At 43.8% G+C, this 26360-nt stretch overlaps 1 protein-coding gene across 4 annotated transcripts in view; it reads right to left on the bottom strand.

Moving 5' to 3' along the window:
* The window catches only part of CUX1 (cut like homeobox 1), a 1380044-nt gene that overhangs the window by 1061642 nt on the left and 292042 nt on the right, over positions 1-26360 (bottom strand). For all 4 annotated transcript variants that reach the window (XM_078679377.1, XM_078679375.1, XM_078679376.1 and 1 more), the window contains exon 3: positions 7434-7481. In XM_078679377.1, the coding sequence (XP_078535503.1) occupies positions 7434-7481 (48 nt within the window). The remainder of the gene's footprint in view (positions 1-7433; positions 7482-26360) is intronic.

Genomic DNA, 26360 nt, shown 5'->3' with positions numbered 1-26360 from the left:
TACACAGATCATGGTGCGACTACTCTTGTCGTAAGTGACTCTTCCTACTGTGTTCAATCATACAATGACAATTTACATTTTTGGACTCAGAATGACTATCGTGCTTCCAAAGGCCGCACAATAAAACATAAAATGATCTGGGTTTGAGTAGCTGTACTTAAAGAACGGCTTCCACTCGTGTTTGTAATTCATACTCTTGGGTACCAGCGTTTCGGAGTTCACGCTGTGGGCAACAGTCTTGCCAACGAGACCGCCAAGACAGCAGTTGCAACATATTCTGTAGCAGCAGTTACACGCTCCAAAAGTAAGATTGATGATGCCATCTTGGCAGCTATTGTCGCAACAGAGAAGGGAGGTAATTACCCAAAAGGTTTCCCTTCTAAATACTCATATCATTTAGGTCCTGATAAAGTTCCTTATGTGAGAATTAACGATGTTGGTGACAGGTTAATTCCCAACACGGACCGCAGGCAGACATTGATTACAGCAGCCCACGAGGGGGTGGCCTCCGAGCATGCTGGGGTGTCAGCTACTGTATCTCTCCTACAACAGCGTTACTGGTGGCGGGGATTGTACAACCAAACGCGTGATTATGTCCTTCAATGTGACATTTGCCAGCAGATTAAACCTTCTACTGCTGCACGCCCGCCACAGACTCAGTTGTACATATCTAATAGACCACTTGGTTGTGTTTACTTAAATCACTGCGTTCCTTTCTCATCTGATTCTGCGTATACGTACATCTCAGTTGATTCTTGCACGCTCTTTGTGTGGCTGTGGCCACAACGCAGTGCTGATTCCAGAACTGTCATCAGGGATTTGCATGTCTATGTGGGAATTTTTGCATGTGGTACTTTCCATTCGGATAAGTGTGGCTCACTGGTTAGAGGAGGCAGACCTGGAAGCAGAGGTCAGCCCGGGACCAGGGTTCAATTCCCGGCTCGGCGGGGTCTTGAGTCCTAAAATGTCCATGGACTCGACAATTCTCGCTCCGGTGCCTACTCGATTCACGGGTTCACACTCTGCGACTCTGGGCAATAGCTTGCTTAATCTCCACAATGGCCCCTCGCGGCGGGATGCCTGGCTTTCACCTTGCGGATACCCTGCCGGGGTTATCTCACAGGGGAATACCAGGACGGGATCCCTAAGCAAGCGCTTAGAAACCGCTTGGTGATTTGCGCTATATAAATTCCTGTACATTTACATTTACATTTACATAAGGGTCCAGCATTTGCCTCTAAGGCACACAAGGATGCCATGAGTTCTTTGGGGGTCCAAGTGAAATTATTGTCTCCATATCGGCCTGAGGGCCATAGTGTTGTGGAGCGGATGAACCATGACTTAAAGCAATCCTTGACAGCGAAGGTATTAGGTACAGGCCGGAACTAGCTAGCCCACTTCCAAAGCGTACAGTGTGTACTTAATAATCTCCCTAGAAGGTCTCAGGGTGGGCGGACTCCATACGAAATGCTCTTTGGTATCAAAATGTTTGTTCCAGACCTTGAGGTTCTAGACCAAGTGGCGTCAGCCGCTCCCTTGACGTATATGAACATTGTATTGTTTTCCAGAATCTACAAAAGACCCGAGTCAGTCTTGCAAAGGAACATTTGCCCTCCACATCTGATGCTGCGTTGCGGATTCTGGTAGTTGGCTGGCTATCCAAACTTGGTGAACTGGTACGAGAGAAAGTCGAGAACAAGAAGGAATTTGGCTCTTCATATCGAACTCCAGTTTCCATGCTTGGCGTGCAGGACACAAGAACAGTCATTTTACCTCCTCTTCCAGGTAGAAAGTGGGGAACAGCTTCATCTCTATTGACAATGTCAAACTACACAGAGTGGCCGATTCTTCTTAGTATAACACCTGCAGTCTCTTGTCCTGCAATGCTGCAAAACTTTGTTTTGGCTTCGGATCCTACCATCGGGCCTGATGTTGTCCTTGAGATGAATACAGTTACCAATCCTTTATTGAATTCACCGGCTCGTTATCATCTTAATGATACGGAGTATACATACCCAACTGACATATCTATGCCTGATTTGGAGACCTGTGTGGCTAGTCAATCACGTTTTTCGGTTGACACTGGCTCTACAGCTTCGAAGTCCCCTTCAAAAGTTTCTATTTTTGCTGCTTGGTTTAAAAAACATTTTTTGATTCCCCTTTGGACTTACATTTGGCTGGTGCTCTTTCAATTTTTTTGTTCATGTCCATTGGATTTGTGGTGTATTTTTTCCGTCTTGTCAATGGACACTATGTAAAAGAAAGATCTACGATTAGACTAATTGATGGAACTTTGGCACACCACTCCTCATCACACAGAATGAAGAGGGACCAGACATTTTTAAATATCACTGCTTGGCCTGTCTTAGATGGGATTTTATGGGATGCTATTAAATTTCAGATTCATGGTCCCACAGAGGTAATTACTGTCCCTAATGTACTTCGTGTTTCTATGGGGGATGTGGTTAAACCAAATATTTGTTCTGATGATTGGGGGGGTCCAAGCCGTACAGGCTCTATTTTCTGATTTGAAATATTATGCTGCCTTTGATGCTGAAGATTTGTATTTAGATTCTGCTAATTATGGTGATTTGTTCTGTTACCAACACTATGGAAATCACTTTCTGCATAAAGCAAACACTTTTAGAAATATGGTAAATTACACACAATGGAAACATTGTCCCGCACCTGTTGAAGGCAGCTCTAGAACTCTGTTAAAAAAGTTTTCTTACTTTACTGATTTTAATCAATCCAACCCTGATGCATTTTATTTTGAGGTGACTGAGAAGTCCTCTTCCAAAGTTAGACTTACCCACGCAAAATTGCTGTATTCAAAGTCCTTTATTGACCAATTGGCTGTAGGGGGCTATGAACTGTGGAAAGATACCATTGATCTTAAATCTGTTTGGGGTTCTAAAAGTTGGCAAGTGCAAGGCACCAAGGCTTTGCATTGTGCATGTCTCATCCCGAACCATATGTTGTTTCTGAATGCTACTATTTCACAAACCACCTGCTTTGGATTGGCTACGTCTAAAGAATTAAATGCTCCTTCATTTCCTGATTTGGGTGAATATACCCATTAGAATAATTACAACAGTGCTTCACTTACTGAGTTACAGACCCTGTTGCAAAACTCGTCCTTTAACATTTCTGGGATGAATCCAGAAGGCTGGCTACTGTTGCAAAAGAGTGCAGATTACTGCCAACACCGTTTTCTAGGTCTGTCCCCTGGTTACACAGTGGTTAGAATAGATCCCCGTTTTCAGAGTGGTCATCTGTCACTACCTATTCTGTAGGCAAGCTGTGCCAGAGCTGGTTTGAACACTCCACATTGGCGTCAGTGAAATTACATTTAACCAAATTAACTGACACCGTCGATTTGAATGATTTTGTGAAAGGTCCTGCCGCTGGCAGATCAAAAAGATGGATATATGCTATTTACAACGAGGTATGGAAACTGTCACAAATTGAAGCTGCTTCTAGACTTAGGGCTATTGATCAAGCTAATTTAGAAAAAGTACTTGCTGTTGTGGATAATAGCATTAACACCCTTTCTTCCCGAATTTACGCATTAGATAATATTGTATCTTCTGTTGTTGATATTGTGCAAGAAGATGTTGCAGTTCTGTACCATGGTCAAAATCAATTGCTTTCTATTATGCAGTTTGCATGGACTTTACAGACGTTAAAGGCTGAGAAGGTGCCTTGGGATGACATGAACACAACTTTGCTATTTCTGCCTTTTGATTTGACTGTTAAAACAACAATTTATGTCAATGAAAGATGCAACGTTTTCTCTGTTACATATTGAGAAGTTCGAATCATTACTATTTTCTGTGGCCGAAACAAATTCTGCAGTTTCGCTTATCCATGGGTTAATAACTCTCCCTTTCCCTCTGTTTAAATTAGAAGCATGCATGAAACACTGTGCCATAGGTAGATTTGAGCCCTTAGGTAGCGCTTTTCTTCATGAAGTGTGGAATCTACCCTTTGCATATAGGTGCTTGAGGGAAGGTAAAGAGGTTTATTTAAAGGGTGAAGACTGCACTTCCACTCCCGATCACTCAGTCTGTCGAAATTTGCAATTGCATGGTTTGTGTAACATGACAGCACCGAATCTGGCGTGTGTTTTAAAATGCACACCGCCCCGGCTATTACACCTACTTTCACATTGTTAGCAAACGGTAGTTATTAAATAATGAAGATTGCTGTGGTATGCTTGCGGGAATTCCGTACATTGTTACTGTTTCCCAATGTGTTGTTTGCTGTAAGAATGTTCTGTTTCCTCCTCCACACAGGAGGCTCGATGTATCCATCTGGCCTTCAATTCTGACCTTGAAAGCAGAGTTCAACAAAATGAGTTGAATAAGAGCTCTACTGTCCAAGAAAGAAGTCGCTCTTAGATCTGCGCGTGAAACATTCGTCCTTCACGTTGCGAACAGTCGTACTGAGGAACAAGCCTTGTTAAATACAGGTCTGCCCCTGCTTTTTGGTGCTTTAATTCACACAATATTCTATACCTCTTCCACTACGGGATTGGCACACTTTTTTAAAGTAGTAAGTTCTGGACTTGTGACCTCATTCCAAACTATATTTGGTTTGATACTGGCATTTCTCATTCTATTTTTTTCCAGCCTGTTTGGCGGTTTCCCGTTAATTCCCGCCTTAGGAGCCGGTGTACTACTGTTGATTTTCTTGCTGAAAAATGGTTGCACATCCTGTGCCCCTCGACAACCAGCTTCGGCTGCTCCAGCTTCATAACCAGATACTTGAATACTATGGATCGCTACCTCGGGCTACTTTCAGTGTGGTGTATTGTTCATCCTTCTGGTTTTCATATTTTACATGCGTGCAGCCAGTTTTCCACTGCTGGATTGCGGTTTCGAAATCTACTAATGAGTCCCTTAGTTGCTCATGAACTAGATTGTTCTGGGTATCGGGATTACGGCCTGCGCAGCGGCTCATGGAGTCCTAGGCAATTGGTATATATGCTCTACAGCCCATGACTTTTTGGCACGTAGTTATCTTGAAGAACACCTGAATTGTCCTCTGATGGTGCTAGAGGCTCCAGCTGTTGAAGAACATGTGTGTTCCTTTCCATTACTAAACTGAATGGCTGAAATGTTCACGGATGATAACAACGACTTCCTATTGGGGGCGGTTGCAACATACTGTGCCTATACTCTGTTGGATAGAAGTGACTTTTTTTTCTACTTCATAGACCCGTACTGGACCCGTACTTTTTTCACTCATGCTTTATTTTTTTCCATTTTTTTTATTTCAAATTTTCTTCGAACCATGGCCACCTATGAATGTTTTGATACGTTTGATAATTCCTAATTCGAATTTTTAATCCCAATTATCATGTTTGGCAAAATTTCTGAACTTGGTTCTGTCTCATTCAAACTTGAACTCTGCATTCTACAAATGTTGCCCCCTTTATTGTGCGTTTGCCGATCAAGGGAGGGTGTAGTGAGGCCTGAGCCTAGTTTTTATACATTGTTATGTTAGCATAGCTTAGTAGAAGTTTAAACTCCATTTTACCTTTTGCTGCTTTTGCACACAACACTGCATATAACTGTTTTTGTAAGTTAGGCTCCGTGAAATGCTTTACATGAGAACAGCTTGTTTTCGACATCCCTAGACTTACATCGTGACCCTAGACAAACAGCTAATGTGACACTGATGCAAGCTGGTTGGGGTTTTCTAGGTACTGAGGTGAGTTTCTGATATGCAACAATTCACTGATATCCTTGGTCTATGTGCACAGTTCTGTGTATGAGTAGGATCCTTGCAACGCTATTACATATGGAAAGGAAAGCAAGAGTTTGACCATTTATTAAATGTTGTGGGTGTTTCCGAGAGAAATGGAACAGGAAAAATAGACAGATCGAAAAGAGGAAACTTTTAACAAAAAAAGCAGTTCCGCGTAGGCTAATATACTAAGGCTAGCGTGTTTAGGAGGACAGTTATCTCAAAATACTGAATCACAGGGTTCAACGCCCCAAATTCTTGTGCTCAGAATACCCTGTAAATTAATGCTGAGAGAAACACAACCCTTATCAACCCGGATGCAATTAGGAAAATATTACAGTAGGCATGTTGTATAAAAATGTATCCCCGAAACAATTATGCCCAGAATACTTGGCCATGAAGAAATACACCCTCTGAATTCTGTAGCACGTATATTGTTTAACCATACAACTGTGCAATTTAGAAGAAAATGTATCATATACTTATTAGTTTAGAAAAAAAAATATCAAGTTCCTAAAATATCACGAGGACAGTAAATTCAAAACATAAAATTCATGTTACAAACGTATAACCTAATTAGTGTATGTGCCATTCTTGATTTAATAACCGCAAAATCAAAAAGTATGATTTTATCGTTATCCAAATATCACAACAATCAGGTTCAGCAATGTAAGCAAAAAGCCATTTTTGTTTACATTGCTGTGCAACTTGTTTCACCTTAACTATTGCACAACAAATAATAATGGCACGGAACAATGTACCAAGAAGAAAACCCCAAGAATACCCCCATTAGGTCAAGTCCAAAAACACTACATACCATTCAACTTACTTTAAGAAGATTGACCACATATACCAGGTTAAGAAAAATATTGGTATGTCCAAATTACCAAACTCCTACAGGTCTCACTGATAATATATTTTAGGCAATGCTGAAATTAGAAGAAAGAGTGCAGGTGCCTGAAGCTCCTGCTCAGGAGTCCCCAGCCTGTGCAATTTCAACGGTGCAGCCGTTCGTGTCCAGAAGCAACATTATGCCTCTTTAATTCACTACAAGACTCTCCCTGCACTGATTAACTAAAAATAAGGGCTCAAATGAAGCACTTATTGCGGCATGGCCGGCCATCTCTCTGGAAGGGTAAGAAGCCCCTGCAGTCTGCCCTCACTCCTGTGTTGTAGAGCAGGCAGTAAGATGCTGGGCTTAGCGATTCCCTGGCTTCATGGACCACCACTGATGGCTGTTTGATGAGACAGAGCACTTTATGTGGAAGAGGAAACACGTGCCTTCATATCCTTTTCTATAAATGGGGTGTGATAAAGGGCATGTGTGGCATTCTAACACTGTTATGACTCAAGTCTCCAGTAATTTTACTTGTGAGTCTGGGCTGGAGCAGCTGGAGGTTCAAGGTGGATGGGGTCCTTTGGTTGTGACCTCTCATTAAACATCCTTTGATGATCTTATGGTGTCTTTGTTTACTTGTAGCCTACAGCATGCCCTCAACAAAACATTCTCACTGTACCTTGCCAAACTATATACCCTAGTCTCTGAGATGGGTTCTAATTTAGTTCAAGTGAGAACATGTATGTTTATCCTCTCTTAACATCACTGGGAGGTATGGTAATACAGCAGACTTTGTAGAAAAAAAATTGGCATGTAAAACTATCAAACTGTAAACTCTTACCTCAGCCTGGAAGCTCTTCAATAAAGGAGCTACTTGTTTGCGTAAATCCTGTAATATATGGAACAAATAATAGATCAGAATGGTTAGATAATTTTACAAACTACCACACATCTTTAATAATTTATAATTTCTATACACATATACCCAATTTAAAAAGAAAATTCATTCTAATCTTTCACTCCTCGTTATTTAAATTAGCGCAATGTACAACTCTGACACTCTATTAAAATCATATTTTTAAATTGCTTAATACTTCATCTGAAGCAGGCAAATAGCAGAGTTCTAATAAACATCTGGATTAAGACAATGCAATACCGCAAAACGAACAGCATTAATCACCAAATGCTTGTTTCTGCTTTATTTTCCATCAATTTATGCAACAAGTCAGAAAACAAAAAAATATCAATAATACATGGAAAAAAATTGAAGCACGTTTTAATGCTCTAAGAATGTTTATCATTTTAATTTTTAGGACACTTATATTTACAACCGAGATTTCAAAGCATTTCTATATGCATTTCTGGGAATAATCAATCAATCAAACAGTACTTGTAAAGTGCTGCTTATCACTCTGGAGGGTATCCAGGCACTGGGCTGCGGGTTTCAGTCGGAGAGATAGGTCTTGAGTTTCTACCTGAGGTCTGGCAGCGAAGATGATGTTCTATTGAGCGAGCAGGGCCGTGACGGAACCACTCCGTCACAAGCACAGCGCGCCCGTGGCTGGGAGTGGTTCCATCACCAGCATGGCAGCGCAGCGCAGCCCTCCTCCCCCCCAGCGCCGCGGCAGAATTACCGCCGCGGTCAAGGGGTTCATAACTGGGAAGAATTTTGTACAATCATATTTTTATTTCAAATTTTGAAACCTCTGTGTAATACTCGGCAGTATGATCCCAGAGTTTTTATTCACTCTTTTTGCCATATCTTGTTAAAAACTTGCACTTTTTAGATGACAGTGAAGGAGTTGGTCGCAAAAATCTTTCACATTGTACTTTGTAATTGGAGAGAGGGTTAAATTGCTTTAATTTATTTTGAAGTTTTACATAGCCCGAACGTATCAAAGCACTATACATGAGCACCGATTGCGTTGCGGACGGGTACATTCATTTTTGATTGGCCCCGGGAGATTAAGCGATGTGCCCAGAATCAAAGGATGTTGTTGCTCGTCCCTGCAGAGACTCGAACCAGATTCCCCAGCTCCAAGATCGACTACTCTAGACGTTAGGGCACATCCTCGCTTTATTCAGCATTTCTGTTGGTGCTGCTGTTTGTATGTCCAAGGTAGTTGTGAGGTGTCATTTTCAATTCTGGACAGACTGCAAACAGGGTATTGTAAACCTCTGCCAGCAAAGGGGGCGTGATTCTCTGTTCCTGAAAGTGGTTCTGCCCTGGCCTGCAGAAATCCTAATTCACCCTCTTACTTCAAAAACCTCCCTGACTTTACAGCCTGGCTAATGCTCTTCTTTCCGCGGGTCCTGAGGGGCCGATGAACACAAACAGTGCTACCTTCTTAGCTTACCACCGCTTGGAAAAAACGGCCACTCACACACAACTACGCAGACACAAAAACTACATAGGGATTCAACATACATGCACCTACACAACTATATACACACACACACATACAACTACGCAGACATAAAATCTACACACAAAAATCAACATACATGCACCTATATACACACGCACAACATACTTACACACACAATTACGTACATACACACACTCGGCAAACGAAAAAAAACACAATTAGGTCGTCAGATGCACAGTTGCTTGTTTGTCCCCGGTTTAGACTGACCACAAAAGGCGGCAGATCTTTCTCTGCTTTGGTAACCAAAATTTGGAATAAACTCCCTGAATCCCTCCGTAAAGAAGGTAATCTCCTTCGTTTCAGGAAAATTCTAAAAACAACCCTATTCAGGGAGGCGTTGAGCTCAGTTTAGCTCTACTTTGGGTATATCTTTTATTCTGCTAAATAAGTAGTTGTGCTTTTTTGGTCATAAGCGCCTTGAGACCTGCCGGTGAGATGGCGCTATATAAGCCGGAAATAACAATAACAATAACAATTACACACATGCGTACACAAACGCATACTACAGCTTCTTAATAAGTCCCAAATACTTCAAGGAGGGCTGAAGACACATTGTAGTCTTCAACGACTGCTCCAATGTGAACTCTCAGGCACAGAGGAGCGGGTGCTACGGTGGCAGCCACTCGCCTGGATATTGTTGGCGCTACAAGCTACACATTCAGAACATTAGCAGCAATAAAAACATCCCTGATGGATGACTTTCAGAGCCGCTGACGGCGATAAACCCAGAATCCGAGATACACGGCCGCAGAAGTCAGCAGCAGAATGAAAGATGACTTACCGGAAAACAATGCAGCGCTGCGTGCACGTACAGGCAGGGCGGAACCACAGAGAGAATGGGTAAGGGGTGCCCATCAAATAAAAACAAGCTACTGCCTCCGGCGAGGAAATGCGCAAAGAAACAGTGGCATATTATTTCTGCTACTGCAGTTTTTTCTACCTCTGCGGTGCTCTAAATAAAATAACAGATGTTTCAACCAATACAACAGTAGTCGATGTGCTCAAATGAGAAAAAAAGTGCCCACCAACTAATTCAAGGAGAACGGCGGAGGCAAACGATCCAGTTCGGATGGGCGGGGCCAAAAGGAGACAGGGTGGTAACAAAAAAGCCTCACTTTCATTCGGAGGTCAGCGTTTGACATAAATGATGACACCAGCCAATCAAAATGATGGGAGTGGCTACAAGTCCACTACTGAAATGTTCTCGATCACAAAAAGCCTGAAGTAGCGCATGCACGCTCCAGCCCTAGGCGAGACCGAAAAAAAGAAAAGGGTAATGCTTTCCCCAAAAGTAAAATGTATCAAATGATCATGAGAGCCCTGACTGGATTTCGAGGGTCAAAGGGAGTGGTGACTAATTTGTAGAGAATATTGCATTGCTGGCAGGAGAGTGGATGGAAAGAGGTATGGAAAGTGGCCAAACAACAGAATGGAGGGAAACCTAGGTGACAAGATGGCTCCCAGTACATAAAGCTCAGTAGTTGTCAGGCTGCCATATTTGATTTAGAATCGCGTAAAGAAATATCTAAAATGTTTTTGAGAGAAAGGAAAAGTAACTGAAGCTGGTAATTCTGTAATATGGCTGTAAAAGCCTAGAAACACGCATTGGCAAAGCCAACAGGTCTCGGCTATGCGAGAGCTCTGGGATTTGACAATGTGTATTAGCCATGTTGTACACCAGTTTGGCTGCTGTTCATCATGGCTAAACGTTAGTGGCTGGTGTGGGGGTGGAGTAGATTGTAGTGGGGAATAAAAGTGTAGAGTAAGGTAGACTGGAGTGGGGTAGAGTATAGTGGTGTAAAGTAGGGTACACTGAGTGGAGAAGAGTGGCATAGACTGGTATGGGGTAGATTAGAGTGGGATGGGTTAGACTGAAATGAAGTGAGGTAGACTGGAGTTGAATGGGGTGGGGTAGATTGGAATGGGGTGGGGTTGATTGGAATGGAGTGGGGTGGGGTGGTTTGGGATAGATACGAGTAGATTTGGGTGGATTGCAGTAGATAAGAGTGTGGCAGATCATGGTGGAGTGGAGTGAGGTATATTGGGGAAGAGTGGGTTGGATCGGGGTAGATTGGATCGGGGTAGATTGGAGTGGAGTGTGATGGAGTGGCGCAGAGTGGAGCACTTGGAGTAAGGTAAATTGGTGGATTAGAGTTGGATCGATTGCAACGGAGTGGGGTAATTTGGAGTGGGGTAGATTGGAGTGGTGCAGGGTGAGTGGAGTGAGGCAGAGTGGAATGGGGTACTCAAGAGTAGGATAGACTGCATGGATTAGAATAGGTTAGATGGGAATAGAGGAGGGTAGGTTGGAGTGGGGTCAATTAGAGTGGAGCAGGGTACTTGGAGTGGGGTGTATTACAGTAGGGACGATTTGAATGGAATGGTGTGGAGTGGGGTAGTTTGTAGTGGGGTAGATTGGAGTTGAGTAAAGTGGGTTGGGGTGGAGTGGAACGGATTGAAGTGAAGTAGATTGAAATAGACTGGAGTGGGGTAGAATGGGGTGGAGTGGGTAGGGTGGAGTGGGGTCGATTGGGTTAGGCTACAGTGGAGTGGGGTAGAACTGGGTGGATTGGCGCAGGGTGATGTGGAGTGGGGTAGAGCGGGGTAGATTGGAGTAGAATTGAGTGGGGGTAAATTGAGGTGATGTGGGATACACTGGAGTGGTGTAGATTGGGTAGATTAGGGTATAGTGGACAGGAATGGTCGATTGTAGTGGAGTGGGTAGACTGTAGTGGTGAAGTGGAGAGGGGTGAAGTGGAGAGGGGTATAGTGGAGTGGGGTGGAGTAGATTGGGTTGGGGTAGACTGGAGAGGAGGGTCATAGAGTGGAGGAGAGTAGAGTGGGGAGCCATGCCGTAGAGCACAGCTTTCCAAACTTTTTATGTTGGGGACACACTTTTTGGAGGTGCATCATTTTGGGACACAATAAGGCAGTGTAGTGAGCGAACGTAGCGTAGCGAGCCCAAACTACCTACGGGTGAATCGGGGGGGGGGTGTTCTCACTCACTCTGTCTGTCTCCCTCTCTCTCTCTCTCTTTCTGTAACTGTCTCCCTCCCCTCTCTCTCCCCCTGTCTTTCTCCATCTGTCTTTCTCCATCTGTCTTTCTACCTCCCTCTGTCTCTCTCTGTCTCTCGCTTCCTCTGTCTCCCTCCCTCTGTCTGTCTCGCTCCCTCTGTGTCCCTCCCTCCCTCTTTCTGTTGACCTCTGTCTCCCTCCCTGTCTCCCTTCCTCTGTCTCCCACTCTCTTTCTCCCTCCCTCTCTTTCTCCCTCCCTCTCTATCTCCCTCCCTCTCTCTCTATCTCCCTCTCTCTCTATCTCCCTCTCTATCTCCCTCCCTCTATATCCCCCCACTGTCTATCTCCCCCTCTCTCTCTCTATCCCCCTCTCTCTCTCTATCTCCCTCCCTCTCTCTATCTCCCTCCCTCTCTATCTCCCCCATATCTGCCTCCCTCTCCCTCTCCCTCTCTATCTACCTCCCTCTCTATCTCCCCCATATCTCCCTCCCTCTCCCTCTCCCTCTCTATCTACCTCCCTCTCTATCTCCCCCTCTCTCTATCTCCCCTCCCTCTCTCTATCTCCCCCCTCTCTCTATCTCCCTCCCTCTCTATCTCCCCCCATATCTCCATCTCTCTCTCCATTTCCATCTGTCTCTCCATCTCCCTCTCTCTCTCCATCTCCCTCTCTCTCTCTCCCTCTCTCTCCCTCTCTCTCCCTCTCCCTCTCTCTCTCTCCCTCTCGCTCTCTCCCTCTCGCTCTCTCCCTCTCTCCATCTCCCTCTCTCCATCTCCCTCTCTCTCTCCATTTCCATCTGTCTCTCCATCTCCCTCTCTCTCCATCTCCCTCTCTCTATCGATTTCCCTCTCTCTCCCTCTCTCTCTATCTCCCTCTCTCTATCTCTATCTCCCTTCCTCTGTCTGTCTCCCTCCCTCTATCTCCCTCTCTCTGTCTCCCTCTCTGTCACCCTCTGTATCCTTCTCTCTGTATCCTTCCCTCTGTTTCAATCCCTCTGTATCCGTCCCTCTGTCTGCCTCCCTCTATTTTCCCTCTCTCTCCCTGTCTTCCTCCCTCTATCTCACTGTCTTCCTCCCTCTGCTGGTCACCCTCTGGCAACTCACCCCAGCTTCCCGGGCACGCAGGTCTTTAAAGCACCATTTACTTGTTAATGGGGCTTTGTTGTGAATCTCCCCCCCCCCCCCCCCTAGAGCAGAGTGTCTCGGAGTCGCTGATGTGGCTGACTCCGAGACACTCTTTCAAAGGAATGCCACCTAATTAGCAGTTATGGGCTAAGTGCCTCATCCTGCGACACACCCACCACTTGCAGGCGACACAGTACTGTGTCGGGACACAGAGTTTGGAAAGCTCTGCCGTAGAGTGTCTAAAAGTGGTGTGGCATTGCATGGCGTGGAGTGGAATGGCATAGAGTGGAGCAGTATGAAATACTGTGTAGTGTTATATAGTGGAGTAGTGTAAAGTGGAGTGGCATAGTAGAGGGTATGCATGGTGTGATAGTGCACTGCCATTACAAACAACATATTTCTAATTGAAAATTGCCATTACATTTGTAATGACATACAGTTTTACTGCTCACAAATTTGGCTGAACGGCTAGAGTGGTCGACCTCAAAGCTGGGGAACCGTGTCCGAGTCTCTGCAGGGACGCTTAATGTCCTGTGATTCTGGGCAAATCACTTAATCTCTCCGTGCCTAACAAAATGTGTCTGTCTATAACACAACTAGTACTCATGTAACGCGCTCCGATACCTTCAGGTCAAATTCGCACTATATAAAAGGTTTTTTTTTTTTTTAAACAATTCTGAGTGGAAATGTCATCACCAAGTGTATTGATTTGTTTTGATCATATTAAAGTATTTGTTTCCATCACACTTCAGAATTACAAAATAAGCTGCTTCATTCCTAGTGTTTTCATTCTGATGTATTCTGAAATATTAGCACAGTTTATTTTTGTTGTATGCTAAAAAAGATAACATACTACAGCCTGTCCTCTCGAATAGGTACTTAGCAGGATGGATTGTCACATAAATGCTCTCGCTTTGAAGTAAGCCAGAGAAAAACAAATACCAAGTTCCCTGGAATAGAAGGCTTGACATATGACCTCTGTCTTTGAATACAAAGCAAATGAGGCAAAATAAGAACAAGATTGAAAGGCCTGTTTACTGACAGTGAGTAAGCTGGACAGACTAAAACAACAAGACCGTGCCAGCTAGGAAAGATTCACTCTGTAGAGTGGCTCAACAAAAAGAAAAAAATAGGTCCTAAAAGTGCGAGCAGTGTAAGGACACAAGTACTTGAGCCATGGTCTAAGGGAGGGTCATATGCAAGAAGAGGGAAGTGCCAACCACCGAACTGAACAACAGGAAGCAAGCAATTGAGAGTGGCTTTGAAGCCCACCAATGGTAAGTAATGGGAGTGCTCAAAGCCCTTAAACAGTAAACAAAATGCCTTGAAGAGAGAGCCCATGCACTGATTATGAGTGACCTAAAAATGGAACCTTCTCGACTACCAATTTATGCAAGATGTGCATGAGGGCTTTAACCTATTGTACTAACTTTCAGCATGTGGTAGATGCAGTGAGGGGTGTTGCAGGGGTCACTAAAAGGTGTGATGGAGAACCCTGGACACAAAAAGGCTGATATAGGGCATTAGCCCAAGTTATCTTAAAAGTATAGTGGGTTAAGAAAGAAATGTGCAGCTTCCCTCATTATTAAACAAGACAGGATCTCGTAAACAATGGCGCCAAGAAGCACAAAAAAGCAAAGGCAAAGTAGGTTGACATTCAGTTGTACAAAATACAAATGAAAAGTAGAGCTCTCATGACTAGACATGCTTAAGATACTTTTGACTGACATGAAACACTGTAATAGAAAACACAGTGCTACCATACCAGAGAAAAGATGTAATGCCCGCCACAGACTGCCAGCTGGTGTCAGCGGCGGAGATCCTGCCCAGGGGAATCTCCGACCACTCCCCCAATCTCTCTCCACATTGGATCCCCCGCTGCAGGCCCAAGGGCAGTCTGGCGACTAAACGCTTGGTTCCTGCAGGACTCCGCACTGGTGGAGTCCCTCGGCCAGGAGCTGCGTCACTACTTCTCCGCTAAAGCAGGATCGGTCCCTTCGCAGGGAACGCTCGTAAGGCAGTGGTTCGAGGGGTGGCCAGGGGGCTAGTGCACGCCAAACGCGCGGCCCAAGCCGCCCAACTGGCGCAGCTGGAGTCCCGAGCTGTTCAATTAGAACGTGCTCAGCTGGCCAGTGGCACTGCCGACTCCTCTAGACAGATGGCGTTGGTCCGGGACGAGATCCGGCGGCTCTCCCTGGAGTCGGCCAAAATGCTCTGGCGCTCCTCGGTGGCCCGGATTTACGGCTGGGGAGACAAAAATGGTAAACTGCTCCACAATCTGGTGTCCTACATCAGGGCCAACCGCATCATCCCAGAGATCCGAACGGTCACAGGGACTCGTCAAGTGACATCGTCAGCTATCGCGCAAACTTTCGCGCACTACTATGCGGCCCTATACGCAGCGCGTCCCCCCAGAGCCTACCTCGCTGCACTGCTGGAGGAATCTGGAACTTGCCTTCCATATCTCCCCAGAGACACTGCAGATACCCTGGACGGCCCTCTCACCCGGGAAGAAATTCATGGGGCTATCACCTTGCTGCACTCTGGCAAGATGCCTGGGCCCAACAGGTTCCCCCAGGAATATTACGCTATATTTCGTGATGACCTGGTCCCCCATTTGGCGGAGCTTTTCCGCCAGGTGGTGGAAGACGGGTCCTTCCCGTCTGAATCTGACGTGGCGACCATTGTGGTAATCCCGAAGACGCAGCCGCCTTCCCTAGACTGCTTCGACTACCGCCCAATATCGCTGATTAACATAGAAATTAAAATCTTTGCCACTGTGATAGCTCAGCGACTCCGGCCCCTCCTGCAGGATCTGGTCCACCCTGATCAATGCGGGTATTCGCCGCCTCCACCTGGCGTTGGCACACCGCCATCGGCTATCCCCATATCTGGCGCTTCTCCTTGTGGACTTTGAGAAGGCCTTTGACATGGTGGATTGGGGGTACTTTAGTGATGTTCTGGAGAGAATGGGTTTCGGCCTTCCCTTCCGCCGCCTGATCCAGGTTCTTTATAACAGCCCTAGAGCCCGCGTACTTGTCAACGGAGCGCTTTCCGAACCATTTTCAATCCGGAGAGGCACCTGCCCCCTCTCACCATTCTTATTCGCGCTGGTGATGGGAGCCCCTCGCGGCGTTAATCCGACAGAACTCCCTTATCCGGGGTTGGGTCTGAGATCAGAGCCAGGTGATAAAATTGCATTATATGCAGACGACGTTCTGCTCTACTTGGCAGATCTGGAGCATTCCGGCCCTAGATCCCTAGCAGCCATTTCGGCGTTTGAGCAGGTCTCGGGTCTTTGTCTTAACCCGGCGAAATCCACCTTGGTCTCCATACACCCCTCTCGGGCGTGTTTCGACTGGCAGGCGATGATTCCTCCGGAGGCAATCATTCAAGTATCTGGGTGTGTGGGTAACCCTCCTGTCGGAGCTGGAATGGGCCCTCAATGGTGCCCCCCTGGTCGCCCGGATGAAAACCGACCTTAGGAACTACTGGCAGTCCCTTCCCCTTAACCCGTTGGGCAGGAGCGCCCTTTTCAAAATTATGATCCTTCCCCGCTTCCTTTACATTCTGTAGAACACCTCGGTCCACCTCTCGAGTGGCTGGTTTTGGGAACTGGATGGCACACTCACCCAGTTTCTGTGTGGGGAGGTGGGCGACCAAGATTGTCCCTGTCCCATTGCCGGATTCCCCCCTTTGACGGCGGCATGGGAGTCACTAACCTCCATCTCTACTACTTAGCCACGAGGCGCATCGTGATCCATGATTGGTTTGCGGGCGGCTGGTCCGACCCAGCTTACCGGGTGGAGCTCAATACCTTAGACTTCACGCAGATCCAGGGTTTCCTCTATTCCCCAATCACCAGGACGGTACTCATGGCCTGGCGCGCTGCCCTTCGTCTAGTGAGATGGGACTGGAGGCTAACAAGACAAACGCCCTTATGGCATGGCACCTGGTTGAGGGAGGTCTCATCCCTGGAGGGTGTCCGTCGCTGGGACCTGGTGGGGATATCGCTACTTGGGGACGTGTGGGAAGGGGACCGCATGCGCTCTTTTTCTGACCTACAACACAGGCATGGCCTCCTCCACTCACTGTTTTACAAATATATGCAACTCCGTCACGCCCTTCACATACACCTCCCATCACCCACCTCCCACCCGGAATTTAGTCCTCTGGAAGCCCAGGTAATGATGGGAAACCTGGGGAGGGGGGTGTGTCCCGTATATACCGAACCCTTGTAAATAATTGTCCTGCATCCCTTGACCGGCTTAAGGAGCGATGGGAGGGGTGGGTGGGCCCTTTTGATGAGGTAGACTGGCGAGACGCCCTTATGGCACCCAAAACCCTGACTACATCATCGAAGCTACGTCTGGTTCAGCTTTATTACCTCCAAACGGCATACCTCACCCCGGCGGGTCTCTTCCGAGCCGGCATGAGAGCCTCCTCGGCCTGTGCGCGCTGTGCTGGTACTCCAGACGATTTCTACCACATGGTATGGCTACGCCCAGCCTTGGAGCCGTTCTGGAGGGGAGTGGAGCTCAACCTCAAACGGGCCCTGGGGTGGGTGGTCCCCCACGACCCTAGGCACTTGCTGTTGGGGGCTTTTCGATGGCCTAGATGGCTCTAGAGCCGATAAGCGTTTCCTGGGGACAGTTGTGGCGGTGGCGAAGTGGGACATAGCGGCTTGTTGGTCCCAGGCTGAGGCCGTGGCGCTGCAGAAGTGGAGGAGGGGTGTAGATTGGTGCGGGGTGCAGGAGGAGTCTCTCTTTGAGGCTCAGGGTTGCCCAGAACTGTTCAGCAAAGTGTGGGGTAAATGGTTCGGCTTGTTACCAACTTGAGGGCCCTATTCTGCTGTGTCATTGTGCCATGTGGATGCCGTTGTACTCACTCAGAAGGGACTACCGATGTTTGTGTTGTTGCCAAGGAAGGAAAGGGGGTTTTAACTGTGATGTGTGACTTGCTACCAATGAACTTGTTTGTTCCAGAAATTTCAATAAAATTTGATTATCAACCAAAAAAAATTCAGCACTGCAAGTGGGCATAGATGTTTCAATTTCTGCATCAGTGATCACATTTTATTTAGCAAAAAAAACACACACACATTATATGCATATACCATCAACACCCATTTAACCAAATGCTGTACAGGTCACAAATAATCTGCATTCATATTTTACGTTTAAAAATATCAACTTCAACAGAAACGAAAACATTACAAGGAACTCGTCTTTGCACAAAAATGTAACACTTGACAGTAGTTTTATCTTGTCATAAAAGTACTGCATCTAAATAATATCAGATTTATGAATAGCCGATGGTTTGCGTTGTTTTATGTTGTAACCTAGCTATGACGTTCCCTTTGAGGATTGTAATTGCGAGAAACTGATGTTTTTTTCACAGTAACAAATTGCTATACATATATATATATATATACATACATATATACATACATATATACATACATATATATACATATATATATATATATATATATATATATATATATATATATAAATAATTCACATACTTTCACCTTAAGTGTAGTTTAATCTCCATAAAACAAAATTCCTTTGTCCACTGAAACGTCCAATTACACAAGAAATGCATTATTTACAAAACCTGCCTCCATAGGGTGAGTTTAGATCTGGAGTACAGTGAAAAATAGGTAGCAGTTGCCATAATTGGCCACATCTAGCTTATTTTCAGTCGGAATTCTTGCCTTTATGCCTTTTTCTTTGGTCTGACTTTCTTGGATTAGCGACTGAACTGCACTGAAGGTGAAAGTATTTGAAAGTTAGGTCTATATATACACACAGTAATTTGTTACTGTGAAAAACCATCTGTTTCTCGGCATTACAATCCTCAGAGGGCACATTACAGCTAGCTTACAACATAAAACATCAATTTAAACCATCAACTATTCATAATCTTAATTCTTTATTGGAAACCAAGGACATAAATGTCAAAGAATTCAGTAATATTTCTTTTATTAACTGTTCCATTCATCTGACTATTAAATAAAACCAGAACCCTAATAAATAACATAGCCTTTACACGAAGGCACCCGCTCTGCACTGTGAATACTGTGGATCTCAAAGCCTGGCAGGTTTTAAACTCCAGACACAAATCCAATTCAATATATCGTACCTCGGCGCCTGTGTTATCTTGCATGTAGGAGAAGTAAGCTACTTTAGCCCACAAGGTGAAGAACAAGATGGCAGAGCTCGGTACACTCGCAATATATCAAGCGGCTTAAAATGACCAACATTTACAGTGACTTACTTTTAGCAACATAGATTGTGCCCACATGTTACTACCAAAGCGATGGAAAGCCTAGGAGATGAGGACTTAAATCTAAACAACCTACACAGTTCTGATGGACTATTTTGTTAAAACTGGCACCAATGTTTCTGAATCTGCTAAGTAATAAAAACAAAGAAGACCACATTAAGGCTGGTAGAGGTGCTTATTGCTCAAAAGGACAAATCAAGGAATCACACATTGCTTTAAAATGTTTGTACCTCTACTAGTCTTTTGCTCAGCTAATACTTCTGGTATTGAAAAATTCTTTACTGTGTTGTATTCCTTCCAGTATATATATGCCTGGTGCCCATCACACAGCAGCAGCTAAAAATGCCTCCAACTAAGAAGGGGGAGGGAAAGGGGGGGGGGGCCTGACACCATATTTTAGGGACAAATATAACTGATAGCAACAAATAACTTAAACTTGTACAAGTTATTGCCACATTGATTTCTGACATGTTACTTTAAATGTACCCTATTTATTCTGACACGGGTGGCAAGACAAGTTATTTCCCCTCGATTTACTTTCCACCACATCTAATGGAGACCCTGAACTACGATTTTCTTCACTCTGCCCTGTTACATTAATAGGAGCCATAGACTCTCAGGAAATGTTGGCTAGGCATGGATTAAGTTGAGTAAATAATAATGGGCAAATAGTGAGGAACCTCTTTAGTTCCACACAAGAAAGTGTATCATGGACCTAGTTATATTGGCCCTTACATGAGAGTCCAACGATTGTTCTTGCTGTTTAGCTCAAATGAAGTTTCTTTGCAGGATTATATCGGAAATCTGCTTTAGCGTCTATAATTCGAGCTATCGGTTACTACCTGAGTATTTGTTATCTGAGACTTTCGCCGAGATTTTTCAACCCAAATTCTAGTTTAAGCTTCAGCGCTTTACTGTTGTTTCTATAGCTAATCTACGTTTGACAGAAAATAGAAGCTGGTGAAGTTATCCCTTATTAGGTGACGCGCTGTGAATAAACTAAAATTCAGCAGGCATAGAACACCCTGGTTTTGCCTTTATGTGAACGTTATCAGCACATTTCAAAACTGGCAGTGTGCAGGTCAAAGCAATGCATGATCTGAGAAAGCTTGCCAAGAAACTTCCAAAAAATGCCTGGTTGTCTTTAAAAGTGAAATGGAAGAGGGCCAAGTGAAGATGGCTCTCTTTGCAGACGATATTCTTTTTTTTCCCAACCAAACCATCCTCCTGCAACACTTCCATCAGCTTAAATGGCAAACACCACAGATCCCACACAATGAAGGTGCGTGCCAATGGAGAGGCTTGGGCTGCAGGTAGCACAAGTAGCAAATACTGGAATGGACTATCTGGGAGTAACTACCAAACACCCCTCCCCCACGAGCGTGGTATACCGCAGCATACTACCAATGCTTCTTGAAACACTGTTCCAAGACCTATACAGATGGGGGGGATTGGAAATGTCATAGCTGGGATGGATCAACTGAGTCAAGATGAACTTAATGCCCGCCTCCTCTATCTCTTCCAATCCCTACCACTGAAGGTCCCCCCGACAGTGCTGAAAATATGCATGTGAAGATATGTGCTTTCACATGGAACAATAAGTCACTACATATAGCAAAATCACTCTTGATTAGCAGCCTCTGAGAGTGGGACGGTTTATCCAGACATAGAACGCTCTTACTTGCTGCACAGTTGACCCCTGGCTGGTATGCACCATCCCCAGATGCAGACAGACCCAGGTGCCTGATGGAGCAAGAAGAGTCCAAAATACCTCTACATCAGTTGCTGTGGCTTTATACTCGAACCCGGTCCCCCTCTGGGTATTTTGATGTGGACTGCAGAAATTACCTTATTACATTGGAATACAGCAGTTTGGACACACCAGGTCACAACCTTCCCCTCCCTGCTAACCCCAGTGGCAGTGAACACCAATTCATTCCAAGGGCACGAGTCACAGAGTGTTTTTGGCCTGGCGAGAGAGAAGCTGTGAGCATGGGTTAGAATGAGATGCCCAAGACCATGACTTCTTGTTGCGGCCAAATGATCTTTTTGAAATAACACCGCTTTTACACTGAGCCAAGCAACCCAAAGTGAGAACCCTTGGGTAAGAGGACATGTTCTCCAAAGCGTTATCCAGGCTCTATAAAGTACTAGACAGAGTTCCTCTCCTCTCAGTTATCATACACCACAAAATAGTCAGATGATTTAGATCTGGATGTAACAGAAAAGGACTGGAGTTTGATATGTGGGTGGAGATCCTCGTCCTGCATAGGGTGAACGCCTTCAAAATTATGTTGAGATGGTACTTAACCTAGTCCGTATGACAGGTCACTCCAATACATGCTGGCTGACCTTTCGCAAGATTTACTTGTGTTGCCCTAAATGTTGTCTGTAAGACCAGTAGTAACAAATTAATAGATCATCCTAGCCTTGAAAAAGAAAGGTTTTCTTTTCGGAAAATATTTTAATTTTTTACGCAAAGAAAAAGGCACATTGGTAAGATATTACAAATAGGCATCATTACATTTAGTTGATTTGTTAGAGCTACAGTTAAGGATTTCTAGTTTCATTCGTACAGTAGTAGTTATGCAGTAAAACAGTGTGTGTTTATCACATTACAACGCTATTAACAATCTCTTTACAATACTTCTTGATCTTGGGGTGTTGTTGGCAAGGTACATAGTCCTCCTCTATAGGTGTTCCACACCTCCCATAGCCGTATCCACTTTTTCGGGCAACCCCTGCGTACATACACAGTCTTTTCCGCCACCATAGCCACAGCCATATCTTTATCTTACTCCATGAGTGTGGGGCCGGAGACAGCTCCCCAGTGCCTAGCGATATTCTTTTTAGCCAACATCATTCCTAGGGTTCCCATGTTTGCCTTGTGGAGTGAAGGTCTGTGGCTTCCCATATGTTTAATAAGCAGCTTTTGGGCTCTGGCATGACTGGGCTTCCACTCACTTGTGTGATTGTGTCCGTTACTGATTTCCAGTATATTGTTATTGCGGGGCAGTCCCTGATAGTGTGGAAGAAAGTGCTGATTGCCCCATATCCCCTGAAACAAAGTTGGTTATTAGTTTTCCCTATTTTGGAAAAGAAAAGTTTAATAAATAAAGTTGTTTTAAAAAAAGAGTGAGATGGAGTTTTGAACACATAAGGATGGTGTTGATGCATTATGAATTTGAAATCGATAAACCAAATCCGCCTGTCCTCTTTGGGTGTCTTAATGTACTTAATTAGATCAAACTTTTATGAGACATGACAATTCACCTTTTAAGATGGACGCAGTTGATACCGATATATTACCCGATTAGCTCTTAAATGGATTAGTAGTTTAAAAGTAATGTAAAACCGGTCACATTATTTCTGAGAGTTATTGGGCGCATTTATATGTTGCACACTATAACTGGCGAATTTCAGCGCTTTTCCAGCTTTGTGTTTGCTGAAACAAAAATAACCTTAGTGGGTTTTTTTCATTGAAAATATAACTATATATATGGGGATCCTTGTCTTCAAATGTCGAAGTCTGCAAGAAAAGAGTAACACAATATTTAATTAGCACTCGCACACAAATTCCCGATGCGTTTCAGTCGTGCAGAGGGGTCTTAATCACAGGCTAATGAAGCAGTCCATTCTCACTGTTTATGTCTCCTCGGGGGTCTGTGGCATTTTACACTTTTGCCTCTATTCGTATGGGAGTGGTCGTCTCACAAGAAATTGTTCTTAACTGTGTGAAAGTGTAAACGTCATAAGTCAAATGCTGAGAATAAAAAACAACTGATTTCTAAACGCAATGTTCGGTCCAAATGACTGCCGTTTAGAAATGTATTGCTTTATGTGTGGTCGACCCATTTGTAGGATATTAAAGTACATGACAGAATATGTAGTTTTCATTATTTTACCATTCTATGTAGTCTTATTTTAGGTAGCACATGAGTGTTGCAGTGATATTGTCATTATCCCATTTCATCCTCGCGATTTCTTAGTTTTAAGGTATCTGCCTCTTTTGTCCATCTGTTTTACATGATTGCATTATACATAGTTAATGTATATTTTGTTTCTGCACTCCAGCTGGCTTAATCGTTCAAATTACGTGGTGAAGATTTTATGTTCATTTGTGGTAAACAATTCAGTAGAGATGTGTGATGCCTCACATGATTTCAGCATGTTTGGTCAACAAGGAAATTAAGTCAAATATGTATTTTAGTTTATGTATACTGCATCGTACGATTACATTTATAGGGTGTACGTGATTTGCCACTTGTTCTTCACTGTGCTCTCAGCCTCTGGATTATTTATCAGTCTAGGTTCCATCTTTGGTATGGTTATTACATTCTGCTGGATACCCATTATCTATCATGTTTTTGAATTGCAAGGTTAACTGTTTAAGTTTTCTCCCCCATGCATGATAAGAGACGATGAGGTTTTCAGTGCTCCACAATGGTGTCAGATTTTGTGTTTGTTCATAACATAGGTGTTGAATAGGCCTTCTCATTGATCATATTGTATATTTCATTGATTTGTTCCAATATTGTGTCTACTTGTAATTTGTTGTCATGTCACTTTCAGTTGGTTTGTTTATTATAAGTGACATGTGGTTCTTCGTCCTGGTTCAAACCATTTGGGGAAGGGGTGGGGAGTGATATGATGTACTGTGATTCCATGTGGAGCAATTTCTTTTCCTTGTCACCACCCTTAGTCCGTTTTACGCATATGGTAAATTGAACAGTCTTGTAACTCCATTCATCTGGTCTCTCCGTGTCTTGGCCTACAGCGTAGCTCCTGTCATTCATATTTATTACTCTAATATGTACACAAACTTTTTTATTTTGCTGGTAGGTGGTAGTTCTAATGTATTTCAATTTGCATGGACATTCTAGAGCACAGATGACAAATTTGCTTTTGCACGTGATACGTTTCATTCAATTTGTCCTGTGCCTGTTAGGAATCCTTGTTTGTTTATGCCAATTTTTTAGTCTTTGAACTGTGTGGATTTCCAAAACCCGGGTGTGGCTATGCAATTCCTGTCATTCTTTGTGGTAAAGTGGCTCTTCTGTGTGTGACGCAGGAATTAAGGTTGCCTATTTTCTCAGCTCATGTCAAATCCATGTGTAGTATATTCCAATGTTTTCACTTATCTGTTTACCTCTTTCGTTTCCATTGAGAATTTTTTGATCCTCATAAGTTCAGCCAGTATCCAGTTTTTGCATTCCATCCTTCAACTTTGCCTTTTTGAGGAAAGATTGTATGATCTTCCGTGGGTATTTTCTGGTCTCAAATCTTTGGCTGGATTCAATACTATATTTTTTCATTTTTCTTCATGAAAATTGTGAGCAATTTCTTCTAATGGGCAAGACTTCTTTGTAGGTGGTACTCCACTTTAACTTGATTGCGTGGAAACTGTCTGCGTGTAGAAGCAAACTGGTCACAGTTGGCTTCCGATAAAATGTAGAATGTAGCATGTTCACCTATATGTTTATTTCCGTATCCAGGAATGTCACCCTTGATTTACTGATCTCATATGTAAAGTTCAGATATGCTGGTTTGCCGTTTAGGATAGTATGTATGCTTTAAACTCTACTGTTGTATGGTCCAAAAGGATGAAAAGATCCATGCTATTTGTGGTTTACACCAACCCATCATGTGATTGCTGAACTCTGAGATGTTTGTAGATTTCCTGGTTGAAAACGTTGTTAAAATAACACATTTCAATGATTTCCATGCTCATCTTATTGTGTTTATAAAGACGTTCGTTCCTTTTCTTAAGGGAATGTTTGCAGGCCTTCCAACCGTTATGATGATCTATGCTGGTGTATAGTGATACCACACCCATGGTTATTAATTTTCAGTACTCTGGTCCTATTACTTGAAGGTGCTGTAGCAGGTCTCCTGTGTCTCTCAAAACGCAGCTCAGATCTTTTACTAGGGGAGCTAGAAAGCAATCAATATAATTGAATACAGGTTTCAATAGTGACCCCTTTACGGAGACTATGAATTTTACCGGTGGATTTCGCTGGTCTTTGTGGACTTTCAGCAGGAGATATACTGTTGGTATCACAGGCTGTTCCACTGTCAAGTACTTGTGTTTATTTGCATCAATTAGGTTTTAATACATCAAAGTTTCGAGTTTTGACTTAAGAGCCTCCAATAATTACCGATTTGCATTATAATTTAGTTTTTCATAGCATGTAACATCTGAAAGTTGTGGATTTGCTTCTACTAGTCTTTTTTGTTCATGCTTATGGAATACAGCCCTTGTCAGCAGGTTTGATCTCAAATATAAGTTCTTGTAATAATGTTGCCAGTGCTTTTCGTTCTTTCCTCTTCCAATAGGTTTCCTTTAAAGTAGAAGTTCTTAAATTTATTTAAATCCCTAATGAAAGCTTCATGAAGCAGGTCAACTGTGTTTCTTGGTAGGTAGGAGTTTGAGCAGAAGCGAAATTGTGGTTTCTGGTCACTCAGGTCAGCACTGATGCTTGTTACACAATTCTGCTGGAGTTTGTGTCTGATGTCATCTTCATTCTACACATTTTTTACAAAGTCCGTAATGTAGTAAGGATCAATAAATGTTCTGCAGGACAGTTTGTTGTCCTTATTAGTGGTGTCTTTCTATTCCTTTCTGCAAATATTTTTTTTTAATCTTGTACAAATCAATTCTGGTTTGTGTTATGTTAATATGTGTTGGTGGGCGAAAGTTTAATCCTTTACCTTATACCTTATACTAATATTTAAGATTCCGTCATTATTCTGATAGGTAATCCATGTTCATTTCTTGAGTCATTAATCCTCCTTCCTCTTGTCCAATTCGCGTGTTCACTCCTAGCCTTTCCATATCTTTTGCCCCTTGTGACTCATCTGTTTTTTCTTTGTTATGTTTGACAGCCTCGTCCTATTCTTGTACACTTTGG

The sequence above is a fragment of the Lissotriton helveticus genome, chromosome 3_1, assembly GCF_964261635.1.
Source record: "Lissotriton helveticus chromosome 3_1, aLisHel1.1, whole genome shotgun sequence".
NCBI classification, from domain to species: Eukaryota; Metazoa; Chordata; class Amphibia; order Caudata; family Salamandridae; genus Lissotriton; species Lissotriton helveticus.
This window is presented reverse-complemented; position numbering and strand designations above follow the sequence as displayed.